Raw genomic sequence first — 23,296 nt, 5'->3', positions numbered from 1 at the left:
TAATGATGATAGGTAAGATTTTACGCGTCTTGCCAAAATAATAAATGATCAGAATTTAAAAAAATAATCAACGATTGATTCAACGACACTTATCTCGCAACGATATGCATTTCATTCTGAATTAAACTTACAAATGTAAGTATTTGCTGACAAAACATTCAATAATTAATCGTGAGAGTGTAAAGGCGAGAAAAATAAACTGGCAATGGTGTGTTCTTTTAAGTTTTATTTTTGGAAACATTTCAAGGCAAATTTTCATAACACTTATTTTACGCATAAATACACACATTCATCCAGGACACCTCCTTGAGACCCTCTTTGGATGTAGTTTCCTTCATTTCGAGAAAAAAGACCAAAAAATAAAAAAAAACATCTGCTTTAGAAATGAAGGATCAGCCTCACAATAATCTTGCTCGTTTGGCAATAGACAATAAAAACACATTAAATACATAACGAATGGGTTTACAACACTGGAAAAAAAACACATTGGATGTAGAGTCTAGCCTCTTGAAAACATTGACAAGAAAAAGGATTCCAGATTCAATCAGATTTAAGCTTAAATCAAAAGGAAATCCGCTCAAATTAAGAGGCTTGGTTCTTGATTTAAGCTTAGATCTGATCGAACCAAGAGTATTTTTTCTTGTCGATGTTTTTAAGAGTCTGGACTCTAGATTCACTGTGTTTTTTTCCAGTGAAGGCTAAGGAAATCGAATAAATAAACTAGGACGTTTCAGGCCCATTACATGCCATTTGGTAATGGAACTAATTGGCTCTGTTCATAATTCGTTGACCATTTTTAAAAAAGTTCAAAAGAGAAAAAAATGCCGGAACGTCAGCAAGCGATAGTCTCCTGGGCCAGTAAATCCGCACAGGCTAATTACATAGAAAAGAGCCTGTGACTAGAACAGCATGATACGTCTCTCTCCGATCAGGAAAGATTGTTGGGCTGGCTGAATTGGGAATTCTTGATTGCCGAATACAATGTGAACAGGACATGAAGTGATTCAATGCGGGATCCGTACTGTGGTATATCGAACAAGCCTAGAAAACCAAGTAAAAAAGTCCATTCACACTAATTTAAACCAGAAGGAAATTGTGATTTGTCATCGCAAAAATCTCCGCAGATAGGAATGGAAATATTTCATGAAGTTCGTTCCTCATTTATAACCATGTCACAATCAGAGAAAATATCGACAGCCACAGTGCGAAACCACGTACCTCCGTTTGCGATACAGCAGACCTCCTGTCATACCGTATTTTCTCATCGGAAAACTCGACGTAATTTTTTGAAAACTTCTATGATTTCTCCTCTCTATTTGCAGAATATTCCGTATAATTTTTAAACCATTAAGTCGGCGTATTTCTCCTCGAAAAAATAAACGAGGAGCAAAAAGTCTGAAACACCGCAATGAAGATACGTGGTTTCGTACTTTTGCCTCCGATATACATATTTTTGAGACCTCGTACTGCTACCTTCTCTGTGCAGTAAAAGATAACTTTTACTCGAAGAGTCAACGTTCAGATTTGCTTAATGATGACTCATGACCATTGAGTTTAAAAATTCGTTTAGCAAGAATAACCTAACTCTCAAAAATTTCGCACTGCAACAAGCTCACCCTGACAATAATCAGTCATCAATGGGCGGATATCATTCGCTTTCATGCCGTGCTAAGGAAAAACGCCGTATGAACATCCGAGAGTTGCCAAATTTCCTCCGATAAAATGTTTATTTTTTAGGAAAGTTATCAATATTTGTTCTTGGAATTTTTACACTATTTGGATCAAATTACGAACGAAATTCTCCGAAGAAATTGAAAGAAAAATGATTATAAGTACTCCCAGAAATTCGTGATTAATCAAAGGAAATTTGGCAACGCCCAAAGGCTCATACGGGGTTTTTCCTTAGCTAAGCAGCATTTTTCATCAATCATCATTAGGCGGAGAGCATAACGTTCATCTCTGAACGTTCTGAAGTACTCCCAAATTCTGAATAAAAATTGGAGATTTTTATCGAAGGTAAGTAAGTTCTATAACGATTATTTTTATTTCATATTCCACCGATTTTTACGGGCATTCGAACTCTTCCATGCAAATTCTACTTGCAGGTGAATGACCTACAGGTTGCTTGAGAAACCTTGAAAAGTTGGACTATATTTGGCGATTTGGAACTGCTATTTCTGCCTCAGTTTAGAAACAATGTACGCATAATTGGTCTCCCTATGTCCATAAGTGTTTTTACGGATGAGTCAGAAACTGCAGTTCCAAATTTCAAAATGAAGTCCAATTACACTGACGCACCTACCGCATATGACATCGATCAGGGTCGGCAGGTCGCAATCCAATTCGTCCAACGGGAGTCCTACTTGATTCAATTTCTGTTCCAGCTCTGGTGGCCATTCTTGCATCAAACTGTCAATATCTGGCATCGGTCTGAAAGAAAGAGAAACGGGACGAATAATAAGATAATTTGAGCAGGTTTTGCACGTTTTTGGACGAACCAGAGGCGTCATTTGAGAGCTATACAAGAGGTTATTTCCTCCTCCACAGCATTGAATGTTCGCCTTTTACTGAGGGAATATTGGACAGATTTGATCAATTTGAAGGTTTTGTCAAAATCGATCTCCCCCTCTTTTTCTAACTCAAGCAAAGCTTTTAGGGTGCAACGAATTATGTTACCCACCTCCCCAACATTTCGCTGAAAGGACGACCTCTAGGAGGAGATGCCAAAATCTCGCGCCTGAGTTTCGTTTGACTCGAAATTGTATGACCCCTGAAAACACTGTCAATCTGACCTTTCATTGCGTTCCAGCCATCGACATCTTCGTATTTTCAGAGGATCAAGCCCGAAGAAGTAGGTCTTCCGAGACCAAAATCACAGTCGATTTGGCGATACTCGCATTTACCGAAGATAATTTGATGTTTGCTTTCCAACCTGCTCTCTTTTCTCCAACAAGGGTGTAAAGATTGTTCAAACGTAATGTTAAAAGAGCAGTGATGAAATTGTCTTGCCTTGTCTCATTCAGCGGAACTCATAATTTTAAAATTATTTCGCTCAATTCCGTTATCACGGTAAAATGATCTCGCCCCTGCAGCATGTCTGACTGTGCTTTGACACTACAGGATATTTGACAAGGTAACGGGTCTGTTGCACGCAAGAGATGCAGCCCAGTGAAAAAACTAACGATAGGTAAAATCACATTAAATGTCACACTAGATTAGTCACATATCCACTCATTAGCGCAAAATTTTGCGTAATTTGTAACACGCATTTTCAAACTTGCGTTCCCGGGCAGTTTTCCTTATTTGTCACTGGCGACCACTGCCATGCTAAGGAAGTTCGCCGTATGAGCCCCTCAGATGTTGGCAAATTTCCATCGAAAAATCATGAATTCATCAATATTCCTCTTCCGTTTCTCGGATAATTTCGCCTGTAATTTGAACTGAAAATTCTAAAAATTTCAAGGAAAAACATCCATAACCTTCTTCAAAAATAAATATTTTCTTCCAGTAAATTTAGGAACATTCGAACGTTCATAAGCCTGTGTCACACAATCAAAACTAGGCATCAAAATATCAAGGTGAGGCGTTGCGATTGGCTTATTCGATGACTTGGACCAATCACAGCACTTGACTTTGACATTTTGATGGAGTGTTTTGATAGTGTGACACGGGCTAAACTGTTTTTTTCCTCAGCACGGTAGACCAGGTTTTAGTCTTGGAAACCTGTGTTTCAGACAATAAACTACAAAAAACGTCATTGCTGCAGAACCATGACAGGTCTTGCTAATAAGGTGAAAAAAAGTCTAGGTACCTTAAGTGGGTTTTTCACAACATTGATAAATATTTATAACTTGCCTCAGGCAGTTTGTCTTGTTTCATTATTATTTGTAGCTCTAAAGCTTTAGGAAATATTAATATGTTGTTTTCCTTCAAAATATGCATTTCTTTTACTGTTTCTTTAGATTTGACCCAAAATATAAAAAAGTAGAAAAATTCTCAGCATTATACACCACGAACGACGCAGGCTGACACACATTTTATTATTAAAGAGATTGGGTACCCTGAGGATACTACCCTCACAATTGCAGGGGATTTAAGGAACTTAAAGAAAAATTCAAATTAAGGCCTCAACCAGGATCTGAACATATTTAACACAAAGAAGAGGGGGAAAAAAAAAAAACAAAAAACAAAAGCATTTCTGAAACGGGTCAACCTCATCCCTCATTGACGTTCTCTTCCCAAAAAACCATATGGTAGACTCCGGTTAAACTAATTTTTTTCCAAAAGGAAATGCTTTGAGTGTGGAATCCTACTTCCGAGTTACTGCATGCTATAGATTGTAAAAAGGGCAGGCATGAGACATTTTCCCCAATTTTTACGAGAAAAAGGAAAGCAGTAACAACAAGTTAAGATCTTTTGATTAAAGTGTAGTATGCTGTTCAAAACGCGATACTTAAAATGTAGTGTTTCAAAAAATTCTGATGAGCTGCCAAAGTCTCCCGAAGATTTCGTGGAATTCTAGTGGAGGAAAATTTTGAACAGGATAAAGCGAAAGCAGAGGACGAGGAATAAGAAGAAATAGTAGCCGTAAAAAAAAGAGGTCATCATCCTGCGCTGCATAGGATACAAACGCATGGCGACGGTGAAACTACCAAACCACGTATCTCGGTTTGCGACGTTGCAGACTTCCTGTCATACTTTATTTTTTAAATAGAAAACTACTCAACGTCAATTCGTGAAAACTTCCGCGATTTTTCCTCTTTGTGCGGAGAAAAATCTGTGAAAATTGTAAGGAATGATATTGATTTGATCTCCTTCAAAAAAATAAAATGTGAGTGGAGATTTTTAAACACCGCAAACGAGATACGTGGTCTGGTAGTTTCACCGTCGATGGTTACAAAAAATGAATAAAAATGGCTTTTATCTCGGTGACCTTTTTAGCAACGTTTGACACTGACATTCTGGGTTGAAACCATAAATTTCCAATTTTTGATGCAGAAAATGAGAGAAAAAAATGAAAGATATGTGCAGGTTGAATTTTAAAAGCGTTAATACATGTAGCTGTGTGTTAAAATTCTCCGAAAAAGGCAAAATGCAAAAGAACGAAAATCATTTTGCCCAGACCTTTTAAAATGATGTGTTCATTGAGACTTTAGTTGCCACGCGTTACATCTATCTTCTGTCATTTTTTTTCATCCCCCCCCCCATTATTTTGGAAAAGACGACGCGACGGAGCTATAAATGAGAATACCAGAGATATAATGAATCAGTATTCGAAAGTTTCGAGTAGGGGAGGCAGTGTTTTCATAATGCGGCTAATATTGTTCTGTTTTTGTCTGGTAATATCCTTGCATTTTTAAGCGGTGAACTATCATTTACACAATTTTTGATCTGGAAGTAATCGTTCAGTATGAGAACACGAGAATTTATCGCGTGCGCATTCTCTTTGCTTGCATTATTTTGAATTGCATAATTTATAAAATAAAAAATAAATTTATGTACCATTCTAAAAAATGACTGCGATGATGCACGTTAGAATTAATGATGAGTTCTAGAGTAATGCCTATCGATAGACATATTAGTGAGGTCGATAAAGTGTTTCTCCAATCCTGAAATAATTCTCTGAACGCGAAGAATGTACTATTTGTGATAAAGTAAGGGTCAAAGTTAGCAGCAGGGTGTATTTTGCATTCATTTTAATAGGATGACAAAAATTGTAGCATTCCAGATCTGCTCAAGTGTTGCACTTGAGACATTCATCTTCGAGTCAACTCCACTAAAATCTTCATAAAATGTGACAAAGAGATGAGAAACCAAATCATTCTAGGCCCAGATTTTGAAGATATTTTTTGTCTTCTTATTACAGCTGTAAAATTCCAACGCTTCATCTTGAGCTTTAATTTTTTTCCAGTTCCTCTTAACTCAAAGCGGTTGCTTCCATTGTAAAGGAATACGACCATCAGATGGTAGATCTTCAATCTCAACGGATTTAAAGACTTCTTCCAACCCTGGTCAGGTATAGAAACCACGATTTTAGAAAGAAGTAGGCGAAATTGTTATTTTTCTAGTTCATAAAAGAAATCGAAAGGATTAATAACTCTCAAAAGTTGATTGAAGTAGCTGTGAAAGAATAGATATTACCTCCGATTTTTACAACGGAGGTTCTACGTTCGACAGGTACTACGTTCTTTCTTAGCACTGCAGTATTGTACATACGCATTGAATTTTTCTGGGGATTTACCCTCAATCATGAAAAGTATATTCACAAAATTTCAAGTTTCAGTGGTGCTTGGGTTCCTGTTAAAAAGATAAGGCACTAGAGAAAATTATGCAATGTCTGATGTAGTTAAATTGATTTTAGTAGAATCCGCGTCCAATCCATGGAGATTTGCACGCAAATTTTTAATTGCTTCATCTGAAAGTGCTTAAAGAGCTGATTTCACAGTATTTTTTATAATTATCTTCTGACGTAGGAAATGCTTTAAAATAGTTTTAAAAGTGAGAAAATGCACCGCCTAGTGACGTCATCTGGTGGTATTTCCTATTTAATGATTTAAACACTTGTATTCTAGCAGAATCGGTTATTTTGTCATATCTCCACTAATAATTGCTCAATTTATGAATTAAGGGTATTTCCGTGTTCAGTTCATTTAGTAGATTCCACTTTAACACGAAATTCATCAAATTTCAGACCCTTGCAAATTCTCCATTAGAGGTTTTTTTCTTTTCTTTTCTCATTTTTTGTAGGTCAGATCAAATGTTGTAAATCTTCTTACAGGTGAAGAATGGAGATGGAATACGCACACTTACTTCATCTCTTAAAAAAAAGCCACCCTCATCCAATGAAGATAAATCCTCTTTTAAAAAAAAGCCAACCTCATTCAATGCAGATACATCCTCTATGCCCTTAGCTGAGACAAGACCTGTGCCACAGGGAAGGAGCAAAATAGCCAAATTTGGCCAAACCGTGGCTAAAGCTGTTTCGTTCAAACGCACGAACAGCAATTCAAGCAGGTATGCCATATTTTGTGAAGTATGTGTTTACGTGTTTATGTGAGGTTCGTCACTTACAAAGCAGCCAATAAACCGTCCCAAACAATAAAAATCTTGGAAAATAACATTAATTTTGTATAAAACCTGGGTGGTAGTAGAGTGCCTTTATACTGAGAGTTAAGACAACACCCCCTCCTAGAGTCACAAACGGGAATAGAGATTACACAAATTGAACGTTTTTCGTAATCTTTGATCCGCTCATTCTCAAATTCCTTCCTTTGTTCCTTATCTCATTCCGTTTATTCCTTGTCGAACCCGTAATTCCTCGGTCCATTCCAGTTTATAATCTTTGCAATTGGTGAAAATGTAATCTTTATTCCAATTTGTGACACTGTGGAGGCCTAAAATACGGTAACCAATCAGAAATGGATTCACATTGTATTAACTCTCAGTATAAAGGGACTCTAGGTGGCAGGGTGTTTGGCACCATTGGCCACTTTGCAAAAAAAAAATCCTCCATCTAAATATTTTGGTTCGAGCTAAAAAATTAACTACTCCCGTATTACACTACTCCATTAAATTACCCAGGTTGTGGTGCGGTATTTTATTTATTTATTTATTTATTTTATTTTTTTTTAACAGTCTGGGACGGATTGTGCAGAACCGCCTTGTTAAAATAATAAATTGGAAATTGGTTGATATCTAAGCCTGACATTTCGCTTTTCGCTTTCACAGATACGCCCTTTCTTTTCAATGCAGTGGCGTGAGATGCAAAGCCGTCAAACACGTTTGCTATGCCATTCAAACCTATGAAAAAAGATCGATTGCCAGGGCGTTTGCAATGAGCACCATAATAATCGATTCTTCACCATAGCCTCCAATTGGATAGTATCGATAGTTGATTATCATGCCTCGCCACTGCAATATACCACTTATATATACACGAAGAGAGAGACAAGTTCAACTAAATAGGAACATTGTACAGTGGCTTTGCTTTTCGGTTCAAAAAACTCCAGCTTTGGTTCATAAAACCGACTGGCCGAACTTATTTCGCAAATAAAACCTTCCACAACAATCTTTTGAAAAATCCTGGTTGCGTGAAAGTAAAATGATACGGATGATTGGATATTCTATTTTTCGGTTTATAAGACGATCATTTTTCCTGAATAATGTCTGTGCACGAACTTACGCAAAATACTAGTTACAAAACTCTGGTTTGACGTTACACGTTAAGGCTCTTAATAAACACTGCGATGGAATCATTGAATATTGACATTCACTTGCTTCGTCAGATTTGCACAGCTTTAACTTTTTTATTTTGTGTGTTTCTAGTGACTACTATTCCGACAGTGAAAAGTCCACAAAATCCAGCATGGCTTCGAAAGCAAAGGTTTGTTCCCGTCTCCGTTACTTGACAGAGGAAAAAATTGACAACTTTTTCTTCTTATTTTAAGTTTAGTAGTATTAAGTTATTCTTCCTATTTTACCTCCTCTTTCATTTTACTTTCATTCTTTATACAACAATCCTCATTTTGTCCCACGAGTGAAAGAATTGGATTTGCAATCCGTCATCCAGTCATGTCAAACCAAAAGCAAAAGCACTTTTTTTCCCTTTTTTTTCTTTTTTTTCTTTTTTTTTCTTTTAAATTCTTCCTGTTCTATTTATATTAATGATACGTTTCTCATATCGGCCATTTATAAGGTTTCGCCAGTATCAATGGACTACTTGACAACGTAAGAAATCAGGCGCTACAGCACATGTTTTCTTATCAAAATTCCACACATAACACAGTGAGCACATCGCGAATTTTCAAAATTAACCCATGTACGAGAAATAAATGACTGTGGTTAACATTATTACCAATATATTGAAACTTCCCGCTTCCAGAAATACTATAATCAATATAAGGCAAATCAGACATTGTAATCAGTCCATGCGTGCGGCAAATAACTAGCGCTCAGTGCCCGGCACATTTCCTTCCTCTCCTGATTTAAAGTATCTTTAATTTTGTGAAAAAGTGAGTACACAGGAAAATTCTTCTACCGTAAAGAAATATCCCGAAATTACTTTAGTGCTCAATTCGACTCGAGCACACGCCCGCCGGTGCCGGCATTTCTGTCGGCAGAAAGGGTGAATCAACGAGGACAAATTCTGCCGTGCTGAGGAAGAACTCCGTATGAACCTTCAGGCGTTGCCAAATTTCCTTCGATAAATCATTTTCCTGGTAAATTAATAAATATTTTCCGATCATTTTTTAAGATAATTTTGTGCGCAATTTCACCTAAAGTCCCTGAAAGTTTCAAGGGAAAATATTCCTAACTTTCCTCAAAAATAAACATTTTAGTGAAGGAAATGTGGCAACTCCCGAATGTTCATACGGCGTTCCTCCTCAGCACGGCAGAATTCGAGTTGAATTCGGAAAGTTTTAACGCGTTCATCGTTTTTTTGCGTAAAATTTCGATTAGAAAACAGATATTCCTCTTCCTCTTCTTCTTTTCCTCCTTTTTCTTCTTCTTCTTCTCCTTCTTCTCCTTTTTCTTCTCCTTCTTCTTCTCCTTCCTCTCCTTCCTCTCCTCCTTCTCCTCCTTTTTATTCTATTTCTCCTTCTCCTCCTTCTCCTTCTTCTCCTTCTTTCTTTCCTCTTCCTTCTCCTTCTCCTTCTCTTCTTCTTCTTCTTCTCGTTTCTCTTCTTCTTCTTCTCCTTTCTCTTCTTCTTCTTCTTTTCCTTTCTCTTCTTCTTCTTCTTCTCCTCCTTCTCCTTCGTCTTCCCTTCCTCTTCTTTTCCTCTTCTCCTCTTCCTCATTATCTTCTTCTTTTTCTTCTTCTCCTCCTCCTCCTCCTTCTTCTTCATCTACATCTTCTTTTTCTTCTTCTCCTTTTCCTTCTTCTTCTTCTTCTCTAGCTCTACAGTAAAATGTGAGGCCTCCATAAAAATGCCTCGCCACTGCACCCTATCCTCATCTTCTGACTCTTATTACTCTTAGGTATTTTTCAACACTTTTATTCATCTGAGAGTCGAGGCCTTCCTCTTTTCCTGCTTTAGGATAGCTTTATCCCCCTGGTAAAAATGGGCAGTAGAATCTGCGTTCCAAAATACCATAGACAGCTACAGCCGGCTGTAAGATGTTCAATAGCTTCTATAGCCGGCAACACAATTTCTTATAGCCTTTTATAGCTGATGGCGATTAAGCAACAGCCAGGCGATAAAGTGCATGCTAAACGTTACTAATTACGGGTTCTGGGACTTAGTGAGTTTTTAACTACTGCTCTCTTTTTGGGCCGTAGTATCTTGATTTATTTTGCGAGGAAAGCTCCGTACTTTTGATGGATGCCTGCCATTCCTAGTATATTAGAGCGCCTTCAGTTTCGTATGATACTGTGCAATACCTCTGGTGTGAAATATTTGCTTCAAGCGCCGTGGCACGCTGCGGCGCGGCAGGCGGGCAGCCAGCGCGAGACGCGCATTGGCGCCTACAAACCTAACAGGGATACTTCACGCGTTGCGCAATGCGTGAAGTATCCCTGTTAGGTTTGTAGGCGCCAGTGCGTCGCCGCTACGCTTTTGCTCCAATATTTAATCTGGCGGAGTCAGCGTTATTCAACTATGATTTTGAAATGTTTGCACATCCTGTATGGATTATTCTCATTCTAATTGATGAAAAAAAATATGTATTAAAGGAAAATATAATGTGTGTTTTGTAAATATTGAGGTGGTTCCGTATCAAACTTAATGATTTCCAAAGCACACGAATTTCTACACAATTTCTTATAGCCTTTCATAATCGATGGCGAAAAAGCAACAGCCAGGCGATAAAGTGTAAAGCCCGGCAATAGGAACGATAGCCCGGCTGCATAGTTTTTTATCGCTTCGTGTAGCCCGGCCGTATGATTTTCTCCGCATTCTACAGCCAGCTATATGCTTTTTTGTAGCTTTCTTTAGCCGCCTATAAGAATTCCTATGGTATTTTGAAACGCAGCTCTTATCGCCAATTTTTACCAGGGCCTTAATACTTCTTTTGTCATTTGAATGTTCTCCATTCTCTCAACATGTCCAAACCATTCTATTCATTGCGCATTAATACATCTTACGGTATCCTCATGCTCGAGTATTTGGTCAATTATAAAGGAACATATTGTGGTTCTTTAAACCATAAGCTGTGGTCTATTGATTCTATCAGAATTATGGCTGGCGGAAAAACAGAGATACCTTGTCAAATAAGTTGAGGGAAGGATCATAGCAACGCTTTGCCTCTGCAGGCTGCTTTAGAAGAATCATGTTTCTCTATTCATTGAAGAATAATTTAAAATTTCTAGTAAAAACTAATCGAGGATAAAATTTTTCCCCTTTCCAGCCTGCAATTTCAAAATTTTTGAGGAGAGTTAGTTGGAAGAGCAGTAGCAATCGAAACAGGTAAGAAGTTGTGATGATATCATTTAATTAATAATCGAGGGGGCAAAATTTACATTAAAGAGCATGTATATAAATATATCATTCGTTTTGAGTTCGGAGGCCACAAATTTCGGCTTTGCTCGCAGCTACTGAACCCAAAGCAGTTGAGGGAACCGTCGCCACTCTAACAAAACGTCAAAAAGCAAGTTTCTTTTTTGAAAAAAATGTGTTTTTTGTGTTTAAAAAAAATAATAATCCTTGAAGAACAAACTTTGAATGGAGTTTTAAAAAAGTTTTCACACAAATTCAGGAAACAACTTGGGAGTCCTCAGTTCTAGAAAACCTTTTTTAAACATAAGCAGTTTCGAGCTTTTAAAGTTCAGAAACGCGCTCCTCGCGCGCTAGTATTTACCAAAGAAACCGCTATTATCGATGCAATTCCTGGAGCTTGCGACATGTATATTCTCTTTTCTCACGGTCAGAAGCCTAATTCGTCGGTTCCAATCCCTTTAGCGATGAATAAAAAATTGTCCGAACAGTTGACGATTGTAATTCAATATTTCCCGCTCGAACAGCGCTTGCGCTGTTCCGCAATTATCCAATCGCCCATTTATCCAAAACCTCATCTTTCGACTTACTCTTATCCCTGGTACATCGATGGCTAAAGTGTGAAACCACCTATCGCCGTTTGCGACATTGTAAACTTCCTGTCATACTTTCTGTTTTATTTAAAAACCATTCAATGTGATTTTTGCAAAACTGCCTTGATTTTCCTTCTCTGTAGGCTATTAGAATATTCTGGATAAATTTCAAGGTATGATGAGTTTGGCTTATTTCTCTTCGGTAAATAAAACGGACGCGGAAATTTTGAAACGCCGCAATGGAAATACATGATTTTGCACTTTGGCCATCGATATAAAAATGGCATATTAATTCTTACGATTTTTTCTCTCTTTTTAAAGTGTCATCTTTCTTTTTGGCCGTTTTTAGCAAGGGATCAGGGAGCGGTCGTTCCAGATCTCTGTCACGACCCAACAGCTCGTTTTCCTACAGGAGTGACGGACGGCTCTCACGTCAACGATCTCGGGATTTCATAGATACGTTGTGTCCTGAGAACGAAGTGCCACCGCCGGCGGCGGAGGAGTTGCCAGAGTCGCGGCAAGTACTACCCTCGGAATTCAGAAGCCTGAGGGACGCGGTTTGCGATGGTCCTCCACCTCCGGAGCTGCCAAAGGAACCGATTAAGTTCCTCCGCAAAGTTGACGAATTGACGGAAAGACTATGCCCGAAGGACGCTGTGCCCCCTCTTCAACCCTATGCACTGACAGAAGACGCAGGTTAGTGCCATGCTATACTGCCGTGCTAAGGAAAAACGCCGAATGAGACTTTAGGCGTTGCCAGATCTCCTTTAACCCGACCCGAATTCACTGGAAAAATTTTTAATATTTTTTGTCAAATTTTTTAGATAATTTTGGTCGGAATTTGATCTAAAACATCTGAATTTCACAGAAAAAATATACATGTATGTATGTATAAAACCGCTTTTATTGCGCTCTCTGGCGGTCTGCGACTCCTAGCCGCCAAAGTCCCCTATCCTCCAAAAGCCCTTCAGGGAGTTGGCAAACCCTTATTTCTTCTAAGACCCCTGTCGCCACCCTTTCACTAGGCGTTCCCTTCCGAGTATTCCATTTAACATTGCTGTAGCATTCCTTGCCAGGGTGTTCCTTTCCTTAATCGCTTGATCAGTTCTTCCATCCTGGGTCAACCGCACTCCCAAGTCTTATAGTGCTCGCAGCCTTTGAAAATATACATAACTTTCCTAAAAAATACAAGTTTTATCCGAAGAAATTTGGCAACTCTCGAATGTTCATGCGGCGTTCTTCCTCAGCACGGCAGTATAGAGTACATAGAGCCGTAATAAGAATGAAGGAGCTGGCGCCACTTTCAAGCACATTCCGGGCTCCGAATCCCAAGACGCCTAAGCGGTGCCGAGTCACTATTTCAATACACTATCGATTGTTTTCGATACACCGGTAGCCGACCATCCGATGTAAACAAAGAGGTTATGAATTATTACTCAGCACATCGCCATTTTGGATCGAAAATGTATCGAAAAGGTGACCTAATCTCGGCGCACACCGGGCTCGGAACTCGTCGACCAGAACATGGTCCTTGCTCACGTCATTACATTGCGACTCTACGCACTCTATGGTTAGTGCTTAGCCAAGATGGCGACACATAACATCGCTTCTCTGACGGAAGGGCGTATCTTCATTTCCAAGCGAGCCCTATTCTCCGTACATTAAATCGTACATTGTAGACATACATCCCTTAATTTATCGACTTATGACCTGTCAATGACTATACAGTGTAATGAATGAACACAATTATTAACTGACGCAGAATTTGAGCACGAGGTTTTGATATTTACACCGTTTAAACTACTGAGTTCGATATTATATCGAATGAAGTATTGTTACTAAATCAGCCTGGAGTACCTACATAGGGAGAGAACGAACGTCGGACGTGTCGGTAATTTTGAGGTTAGATGATAGAGCTCCTAGGGCCCAAAAGGGCAGTCAATCTATGCATTCATTCAAACTATCCAGAGTGATTCATTATAACAAGTGTTACGACCCATCGTTGGTAAAGCACGAATTTGACTTAGTCTTTGAATAAATTTACACATTTCTGCGTAATAACGCTCATTTATGGTCAATATCGGCCATTTTGGTTTCATATTGGTATCTGGCGATTGTCAGTGACATTTTTCATTTTTCAAGGGTTGGCCGCTTGGGTGAAAAAATTTCATGAAAAATGAAATCTTGAAATTTCACGTGAGATGTTTCATGAAATTTCAGAAATTTCTGAAAGATATTGAAAAATACCGGTTCCTCTTTATGTTTCGCAAAATGTAAAAAAAATACCTTTCTGATATTTTTGTGCGTTCGAGTGAGGGTTGCATACTCAAGTCCCTAAAAATATGAAATATTTCACAACCTCTTGATACTTCATGAAATATTTCACTGAAATTCCAATCGCTCATTTCTCTCTTACGTTTCATACCACCCTGTTGGTCGCTCTTTTCGGCCTTGAGAGCTACATATTTCGACACACTGGGAAAAAAGTAGCTTGGATCTAGAGTCCAGACAACTCTCTTAAAAACATTGTCACCATGTCACATTGTAAAACAAGTCTCTTCAAAACATTGACATGAAAAAATACTCTCGATTCAATCCGATTTTTTCTTGAATCGGAGAGCCAAGCCTCTTGATTTAGGCGGATTTTTTTTTATTCAAGCGAAAAACCGTTTGAATCACGAACTTTTTTTCTTGTCGATATTTTACGAGTCTGGACTCTAGATCCAAGTGAATTTTTTTCCAGTTTTATCCGTGTCTGGTCTCCCTATATAGGTATTCTAAATCAGTCCATGGATCAGTGCGTCTACTAATCACCACTGCTCATTGTTCCGAACAGAAATGTCTTCGGCAACAGCTTGGACTGGATCAGAGACACAAAGGCTGTACTACAACGGCATGCTCAGGGCGTGGAGAGCCATGTTAGATGCACAGCGGACCCCCACGACACCCCTAGAGTCCCTTTATACCCAGAGTTACGACAACTCACTTTTGGTTGGGCCAGGATTGGGCTGAAAGTGGCCTAAAAAAAAAATCCAATTCTGATTGGTTCTCGCTCATGGAGGCCGAAACGAGTGCACCAAGATGGCGGTACCTAGAATGTGAACAAGAATAATGAAAATATTACCTAATTGTGGTTTATCAAGAGTAAATTGTTATTTCCATAGGTCCAAAATGAAAATAGATTAAGAAATTATTCACAAACCAATCTCATTTCCTTTTTAATTGATCACTTTGTTGATGTTGTTGTTTTTGTGTGACAGACATCGCAGGATTCCTGATCCTTATCCCTCAATATCGTTCGTTTGGGTGCACTCGTTTCGGCTTCCATGGCCAGCCAAGGCCGGCTGCCAGTCAGCTGATAATCGAGTTGTCGTAACTCTGGGTATAAAGGGACTCTAGACACCCCCTGGCGTAAATGCCCCGCGACCTCCGACTCCCCCGCCCGTCGAACTGCAGACACCTGACCAAATCCCGTTGGTATACTCCGCCGAGAGGCTCCGTGCACTATTGTCGGCGGTATGCCCGGACGAGCCCCCGCCCCCGCCCGTCCAGAATCAGGGACCGCTGTCCCCAGTGCGGTCACCAGGACGCAAATCCCCGCGTCCGGCCGAGACTTCGAGCCCAAACCTGACTGTGAATACAAGGGATCGGATAATACGATGGAGGCTAGAACATGGCCCAACACCAACCCCCACTTTTCCGACCGGCTCCTAGGATGACGTCACACGGAGAAAAAAAACTCGTGCGTGGGACCCGAATGTTAGGTCATATGGATCTCTGAAGTTTTCAGATTGAGCACCTGAACACTTTAGGTCTAGCTGCCGAAGTTCGGATCACACATCTGAAACTTCAGTCCTTACATCTGAAGATACTTCGGTTCTCACATCCGAAGTACTTCAGATGTGAGAACTGAAGTTTCAGATGTATGATCCGAACTTCGGCAGCTAGACCTAAAGTGTTCATATGCTCAATCTGAAAACTTCAGAGATCCATATGACCTAAACTTTGGGTCCCACGCACGAGTTTTTTTTCTCCGTGCACTCATCCCAGATTGTTTCGCTCAAAGACAAAGAGAGATCTTCGATAGAGAATTTGCAGGTGTCTGAAATCTGATGAATTTCGTGTTTAAGTGAAAACTACTGAGTGAGCTGAACACGAGGATACCCTTGGTTCATGATTTAAACAATTATCAAAGAATATATGACAAAATTATATAATCTGCTAAAATACGTGTATTTAAATGGGAAATGCCGCCAGATGACGTCATCGTTTGATAAACTTGTTCGGCTCATTACGTCGTCCGAAGTTCATCATCTTCCTGGTGGGTGAGTCAACAGCCGGAAAATGAGTGATGATTATTGCTGACTTATGATTGTCCAACAAGGTAGTGTAAAATCCTTGAAAGAAAGAGTTTCCACCTGTCGCCAAGAGTATAGCGGAGGTTCTCTCTTTGTCTCTGATCGTCTCGAATTTCCCTCGAAAAAATCCTTCATCCAGGAATAAATCCCTCGACTTTGGATCATTGCTCCTCAGTCACCATTCGTTAATAACATCACGCACTGAGGTGACATGGGATCCACACCCGCGTGACGGATGTTTGCGTGACGCATTGAGGGAGAAAGCCCAGCAGTGCGTGATGTAACGCTTGATGAGATTTTCCAAAACTTTTATTTAAACGTATTGTTAGACGTGAATTTAAATTTTGTTATGCTGTATTATTGCTTCGGAGTAAACTAATTTTGCGGATGCTTTTAATGTTTTCCATATTTTTAAAAATAAAACAGTGATGATAGTAAGTTCAAAAATCCTGATTGAAACATGTTTTTTCCTTGCTTTTTTTCTGTCTCTCTGCATTTTTCGTAAGAGCTGTCAGTCCCCATTCCATGAATTCAAATTGTCAGAACATTAGATAGGGGGGGGGGGGGTGTCACTTGCTCAAATGAAAGTTACACAAAACATGTATTCTTATCAAAATTTTACGTAGAACATCGGACATATTGAGAATGCCCGTAATTAATCATAAGTAGCATTTGATTTTTTACGTAAAAAGCAGTACATTTTAAAAATGTCCAGTATACGGCGGAACAAAATCAACGTAAATCAACTCTTCCATTGGAAAAAATCTCATCGCTTGGTAAATGACAAGAACTCAGGTTTTACAAAATGCCCTACTTGGAAATGGAGCAAGGAAAAGGACGCGCGTTGAGTACGGCGCAGAGATACAACTATTCGTGCATGATGGATGTCCGTGTTGCATATCAGCAAAATTGAAGGCGCGATAGCGCGAGGCGTGAGCTCGTAATGCTCCTTCTGTGCTGCTAATGCGGTCTCGCTTAGATTTGGTAGAAAAGTCAAAAAACGAGCCCGATTACGTTTTTCCTATCCTCGACTGTGTTGACACTAGATTTTTCTCTTTTTTTCAGTTTGATGACTGATCTTTCTTTAGGATTTGTAGGCCTATATCTAAAGCTTGTAGGCACTATAACTCCTCCAGAAAAGATAGTCGAGTTGACTAAAGCCGGTAGTTACCTAGTCTGTTAAAACTTTTTTTGCCAATTGTAACCACCCGCTACAATCAAAAGGAACGCTTTGTTTTGCATTGGTCTTTTGGGATTATGGCTCTATCTAATAAATTTCGATATATCAGCCTGGTTTAAAGTCGCAATATACTCAGGTTCCCGTCTCAGCCCTAAACCGGCAGTGATAGACGCAAAAAAGTCAGGAAACGACAAGTATTGGCCTGCTTGCATTGCGTCTCTAACTCTCTAATCCAAGCTTTTTTTTTTATTTTATTTCATTTTTTTATTTTTTTTAAAGTCAGCAACACTGCGAGCCGATTAATAAATTGTTATCGAATGCTTTCGATCGATAGACTCCGATCATAGCGATTCTGTTCATCGATCAAGGTCATTCCGTAAAGATTTAACAACCCATTCTCCGGACAGGGGATCGAGTCATTAGGAGAGGTCGGGCAAGAAAGTTTGGTCTTAAACTGCAAATTTTGATGTTTATTTCGTCAAATCTTTTATTTTAAGAGGTGTTTTTAGAAGAAACTCTCACAGGAAAACCAATGGAGCCACTTTTAAAACCTCAACGTTATGTATAAACGGAGTTATGAGCTTTCAAAGTTTCCTCATTTTGTCCGACCTTTACTATGGACTCGATCTGCGCCGCACGGTGGATCAAGTCGATAGGAGAGGTCGGACATAATTTGGAAACTTTAATTGCTTATAACTCCGTTTATACAAAACTTTGAAGTTTTAAGAGTGTTTCCATTGTTTCCTCGCAGAAATTTTCATCCGGAAACACCCTCAAAATTTGAAATGTGACGACATAAACATGAAAATTTGCAGCTTTAGGAAAAAATTTCATGTCCGACCTCTCTAATTGACTCGACCCACTGTGCGCCGTTTGATAACTCACCTCGTATAATGCACTGTAGGGGGCGGCCTCGTTTTGTGGAGATCACCTATATCCTTTATCCATCGATCGATCACTTTCGCATTTTTCGCCGGGTCGTCAATTTTCTTCACAACCTGGGGCAACACAACCAATTATATCAGTGAAGCACTCAATTTTTTTTTTTTTGGGGGGGGGGGGGGTTGTCTCACCCATAGCGGTATCTAAAAATGAGTTCGCTTAAACCCAATCCATCGGAGTCTGAAACCCGCCCCACAGCGAGGCACGAGAAACAGCGGGAAAAGAGAGATGGAAGAGATGAGAAGTAGAAAATTGATTTTTTTATAGATCTTTTTGAAACCGGGATATATCTCTCGTACGAAGTTGCAGGACTAGCAGACCCCGCTGGGTATGCGGTTATACTGGACTCCAGGTTGATTGATGATATCAGTGCCCACCAGCTAAAAACTCTGCCGTGCTAAGTGGAAACGCCCAGTGGCGTGGCGTGCTTTGCGATATATCCATTGATCTACCATTTAAACCTATGGAAAAAGATCGGTTAACCCTAATAATCGATTCTTTACCACAGCTCAAATGGGGCAGTATCGTTAGTCGATCATCCACGCCTCGCCCCTGAAAACGCCGTAAGAGCATGCGATGTTGCCAAATTCCTCTCAGAAAATATTTATTTTTGGAAGAAGTTCCGAATACTTTTCCTTTTAATTTTCAGACGAACGAAATCCTCTGAAAAATAGGAAGAGAAGTATTCACCAATTTTCTTTAATATACGTGATTTTTCGAAAACAAATTTGGAACGCCTAAAGGCTCATGCAATGTTATTCCTTAGTCGCTACTGAAGCGAGGTAACGAATAACAACTGAGAAGTCCCTACACTGGGATGGTAATAAGTTCTTGAATTCGATCTCTGTCGAGGGTTTAGACGAGAGTTGGAATGAGACTTACCGTCGGTAGGACTGTTGGTTGTTTCAACATCGTTTGGAGTTGTAGTTGGAGCACGGCCGGTTCACTTTGGTTCGCGCATGGTTCGTCCAACACGATCAAACCGAGTTGGTCTTCCTTACCGTCGGGCCTGGGAACTTTCAAAAAGGCGTCGATGTCCCCAACTGCGGGTATGTAGTCAGGTATGAATGGCTCCAGTTTGTAGTCCAGCGAGATCGTTTGGGGAGTATATCTAAACAAGGTGTCAAATCGGTCATATTTTACATAATTGGATCATCTTATGCAGATCAGTCATATCTGCGTCTGAAAAAAGACCTAAATGTAATGGTGTGGGACAATAAAATACACTGAATAGAACCGCACACGGAATCTTAGTTCATTTTTATGAGTAAATCTATCTTTTATGCGTTTGATACCTTAATTTCCTTCACAAAATGCTTCATGTAAAAGTTTGAACGACCAAGAGAAATGTATTCCGGTTAGGAAACCGTGGTGTGGTATTCCTGAGAAATGAAGGCGTCTTTTCCGGTTGAGGTGCACTTATATTGAGTCGGAGTTTCAGAGCATCCATGAAAAATGAAGTGATATGTTCGTCTATTTATATTCCTCAAAATTTCTTACCCCTTAAAAATAATTTGTGGATCACCAATAATTAGACTATTTTTTGCAATTTTAGGAACTACTATTTATGTCTCAGTTTAGAGACAAAGGAGAAAAATGAGGGGGAAAAACCCCACCTTTCTCCACCTTGTTACGTTTAGAGACAAAGTATGTACCAGTAATTTCCCTATACACATAAGTACTTTTACTGATGAGCTGGAAATTGTAGTTCCGAATTGCAAAATTTAGCCTAGTTGTAATCTTAATTATTCTATGAAATGAACGAGTTTTACTATTTTTTTTATCTCCATTTACTTTCAAATTTTATTCACTTACTTTGTAATGTAGGAGAAAATTTCCTTCAGTTCCTGAGGCACTGGTAAATTTTCATACTCCCTAGGATCGTACATTCTGAAAAAGATTATTGTAATTAGACATTAATCAGAAGAGGCCAACATATGTTTAAAGAGGAATTAACTGCCTTTTTTTCAATGTGATAACCTAAAAAAATGTTTCTCCAAATAGTTGTATTATATTTGTTATTTTACGATTATTTTGCTCTCACTATGCAAAAAAATAATTATTTCAGAGATTAAAAAAACAATGGCGATCAAAACACATGAAAAAATAATGCAAAAATATGTACGTAGATGATGCTTTTTATTTGGCTCTCAACTATGATGCGCAGTAGAGTGCAGTAGATGTCTCATCAATTTCAGCTAAATTGAAATGCCATAAGTGGCACTGGAAAAAAACTCGCTTGGATCTAGAGTACAAACTCTTAAAAGTATTGACAAGAAAAACTACTCTTGATTCAATCGGACTTTTTTCTTTAATCAAAAGAAAATCCTTCAAAATCAAGAGGCTCGGCTCTTCGATTCAAGGAAAAATCGGATTTAATCGCAAGAGTATTTTTTCTTGACAATGTTTTAAAGAGTCTGGACTCTGGATCCAAGCGACTTTTTTCCAGTGTGCTGACAACTAATTGGACGTATTTATGCCAAAAGGAACTATGTTACACGCAATCCCTATGCACATAGTTCCTTTTAGCATAAATACGTCCAATTTGCCTTCACAACAGAGTCAAAAAACCAAAAATAGAGGGATCTTTTTCGTCATAAGGGTAGTTCATTCGGGAACATTGCGAAGATTTTAGAGATATTTTTGCCGACAAAAGATAAAATACTAATAAATTTTCTCACCCCTCAATTTTTGGGGCCTCGACGTCGTCATCATCATCCTCGTCATCATCGTCATCATCATCGTCGTCCTCGTCATCGTCGCGTCCGTGAAACGAGAGGAGCTGGCTGTCCTTGAGCAAAGAGGCGGATCCTCTTTTGCCCATCTCAAGGGAGCCCCGTCCCAGATCCTTTCTCGTTTCCGTTGAGAAGGTATTCTGAATGAAAATTTAATTGAAAATGAATGGGAATGAATTTAAGTGAATTTGAGCGAAATTGAATGGGAATTCATTTAATTTCTAAAATTCAGAGGGCGCAGAAATGAAAGCCCGTCATAAGAACATATCGTCACCTTCCGGCCAAAGTATCACAAGCGCCATGCGAGTTGAAAAATTTCCGCCGCCATTTTATTTTTTGCAGAGAATTGTTGGTTGAATCTGTTAGAAAATTTCACTGAATTTTATCAGCAGCACGAAGAAGATTCAGTGTAATTTTCGGACAGCTTCGTTGAGCAATTTCTCGGTAAAAAATATACAATTTTCAAACGTCGCATGGAGCTTGCGATACTTTGGCCGGAAGGTGACGATATTTCAAAGACCCTAAACCAAGAATCTAGACAATTTAATGAGTTGCGCTGGTCTCAGAATCGTGTTTTGATGCTCGATTCTTGTAGATCAGTTGAAAATAATAAAATCTGCCCTAACAGGAACTCTCTACGTTTAACATTAACCGCCATATCGCGCTTTGAAAAATTTGGTTCATGATGTCATCCACCACGGTCCCCATGATACCCTTGGTTTCTGCCGACGGTATACCGTCTCTGGATGCTCTTCACTTATGGAAACATAATAAAGCTATTATCTTAGTTGGATGGCAATGCCAGTTTTCATTCCATAAATATAGTTCTTCGTGAAATTTTGAATAGGAGAAACTTATACCAGATTACTTAATCTTGTATCCTGTCTAGTGGTCCAATCGTACGGGCACGGTGCAACAATTCCACAAATTGACAGTTGACTTACCTCTGATTTGCTGTTTTGTTTTTGAAGAGATGTACTTCTTGATGGCGGGTTTTTCTTCCGCTCATCTTGTGGTCCAGATTTCTCTTTCATACTATCGTTGCTCTGAGGTGAGGGACTGCGCACCTCCTCTGCATTTGTCACCTCTATGCTCTCATCGTACATTGCAAAGTATCACTTCAACAGCACTCGCGAGTGTTTACGAATGGGAATATGGAAAAATGCTGGAAACACATGAGCCCTTGTTCCTTAAAACTACCTTTCATTCACGCGTATTTTTATGTTAGTATAGACACGAGATTTACCCATGCTTGCTCTTGATATTAATACGCATGATCCATTCAAAACAAGTCGGCTGATGTTAGTTTATGAACAAACAAGTTAGTGTGGGGAATTAACAATTTACCACTGGTGCTTTAACATTTTATTTTAAGTATGATTATCTACTTCACGTGAACAGTTACCGAGATCGTTGAATTATTTCGATTGAGTTGATATCACATAAGAAAAATAAAGCAGGGTGCTGAATTATTATTACGATGATGAGAATAAGATGTCGAGCTGTGCACAGGGGAATTGTTGTGTTTACAGCGGTTGCCATGGTTACATGCGCTTGCCGTAGAGCCGCTAAGTCGTGACGTCACCGTGGGGATTCCCCCAGAGTATAGACGTGCACAATTTAAGCGAAAAGTAAAAAAATAATAATTAATCGAACCATTCCGGTGTCGATTTTTTTCGATTATTGAAAAAATCGATTTATTTGATGAATCGACTACTCACCGGGAAATAAAACGAAAGCTCTTTTGAATGGAATTTTCCTTGTCCTCCTGAAAAATTAACATGTTTTGAACCTTCGTTTGTCAGTATTGGTATGTTGCCAGTTTAAAATGAAATTTTCCATTATAAATCGATTTAATCGATTGTTCCTGCTGATTAAATCGATGTAAATCAATTCGGGAAGTAACAATTCGATTATCGATTATTTGTTTTATTAAATAATCGCTTACGTCTGCAAGAGTACCTATTTTGGAGAGTATCGTCATGTTTGCACGGTACGGCTGTCTGATTATTAGTTGGCCAGGCTTTCCATGAGGCTCATGGGGCACAAAGTAAAC

The 23,296-nt window shown here is 39.1% G+C and overlaps 1 protein-coding gene across 2 annotated transcripts; it reads right to left on the bottom strand.

The window, feature by feature from the left end:
• Positions 1 to 211: 211 nt before the first annotated feature.
• Positions 212 to 23,277, bottom strand: LOC109029537 (intraflagellar transport 46). 2 transcript variants are annotated; one of them, XM_072299742.1, is made up of 7 exons: positions 22,185 to 23,277; positions 21,187 to 21,380; positions 20,321 to 20,395; positions 19,388 to 19,616; positions 18,449 to 18,561; positions 2,303 to 2,430; positions 212 to 1,041 (listed from the first exon to the last, which is right to left on the bottom strand). In XM_072299742.1, exons 1-7 carry the CDS (start codon positions 22,344 to 22,346, stop codon positions 929 to 931), a joined length of 1,014 nt encoding a protein of 337 aa, XP_072155843.1. In that variant the 5' UTR covers positions 22,347 to 23,277; the 3' UTR covers positions 212 to 928. The 2 variants fall into 2 exon arrangements, with proteins under 2 accessions (XP_072155843.1, XP_072155844.1); XM_072299743.1 differs by having other exon boundaries at positions 212 to 1,021.
• Positions 23,278 to 23,296: the final 19 nt, after the last annotated feature.

The sequence above is a fragment of the Bemisia tabaci genome, chromosome 4, assembly GCF_918797505.1.
Source record: "Bemisia tabaci chromosome 4, PGI_BMITA_v3".
Lineage (NCBI taxonomy): Eukaryota > Metazoa > Arthropoda > Insecta > Hemiptera > Aleyrodidae > Bemisia > Bemisia tabaci.
The sequence above is the reverse complement of the archived record's forward strand: the minus strand, read 5'-3'. Positions and strand labels throughout refer to the sequence as shown.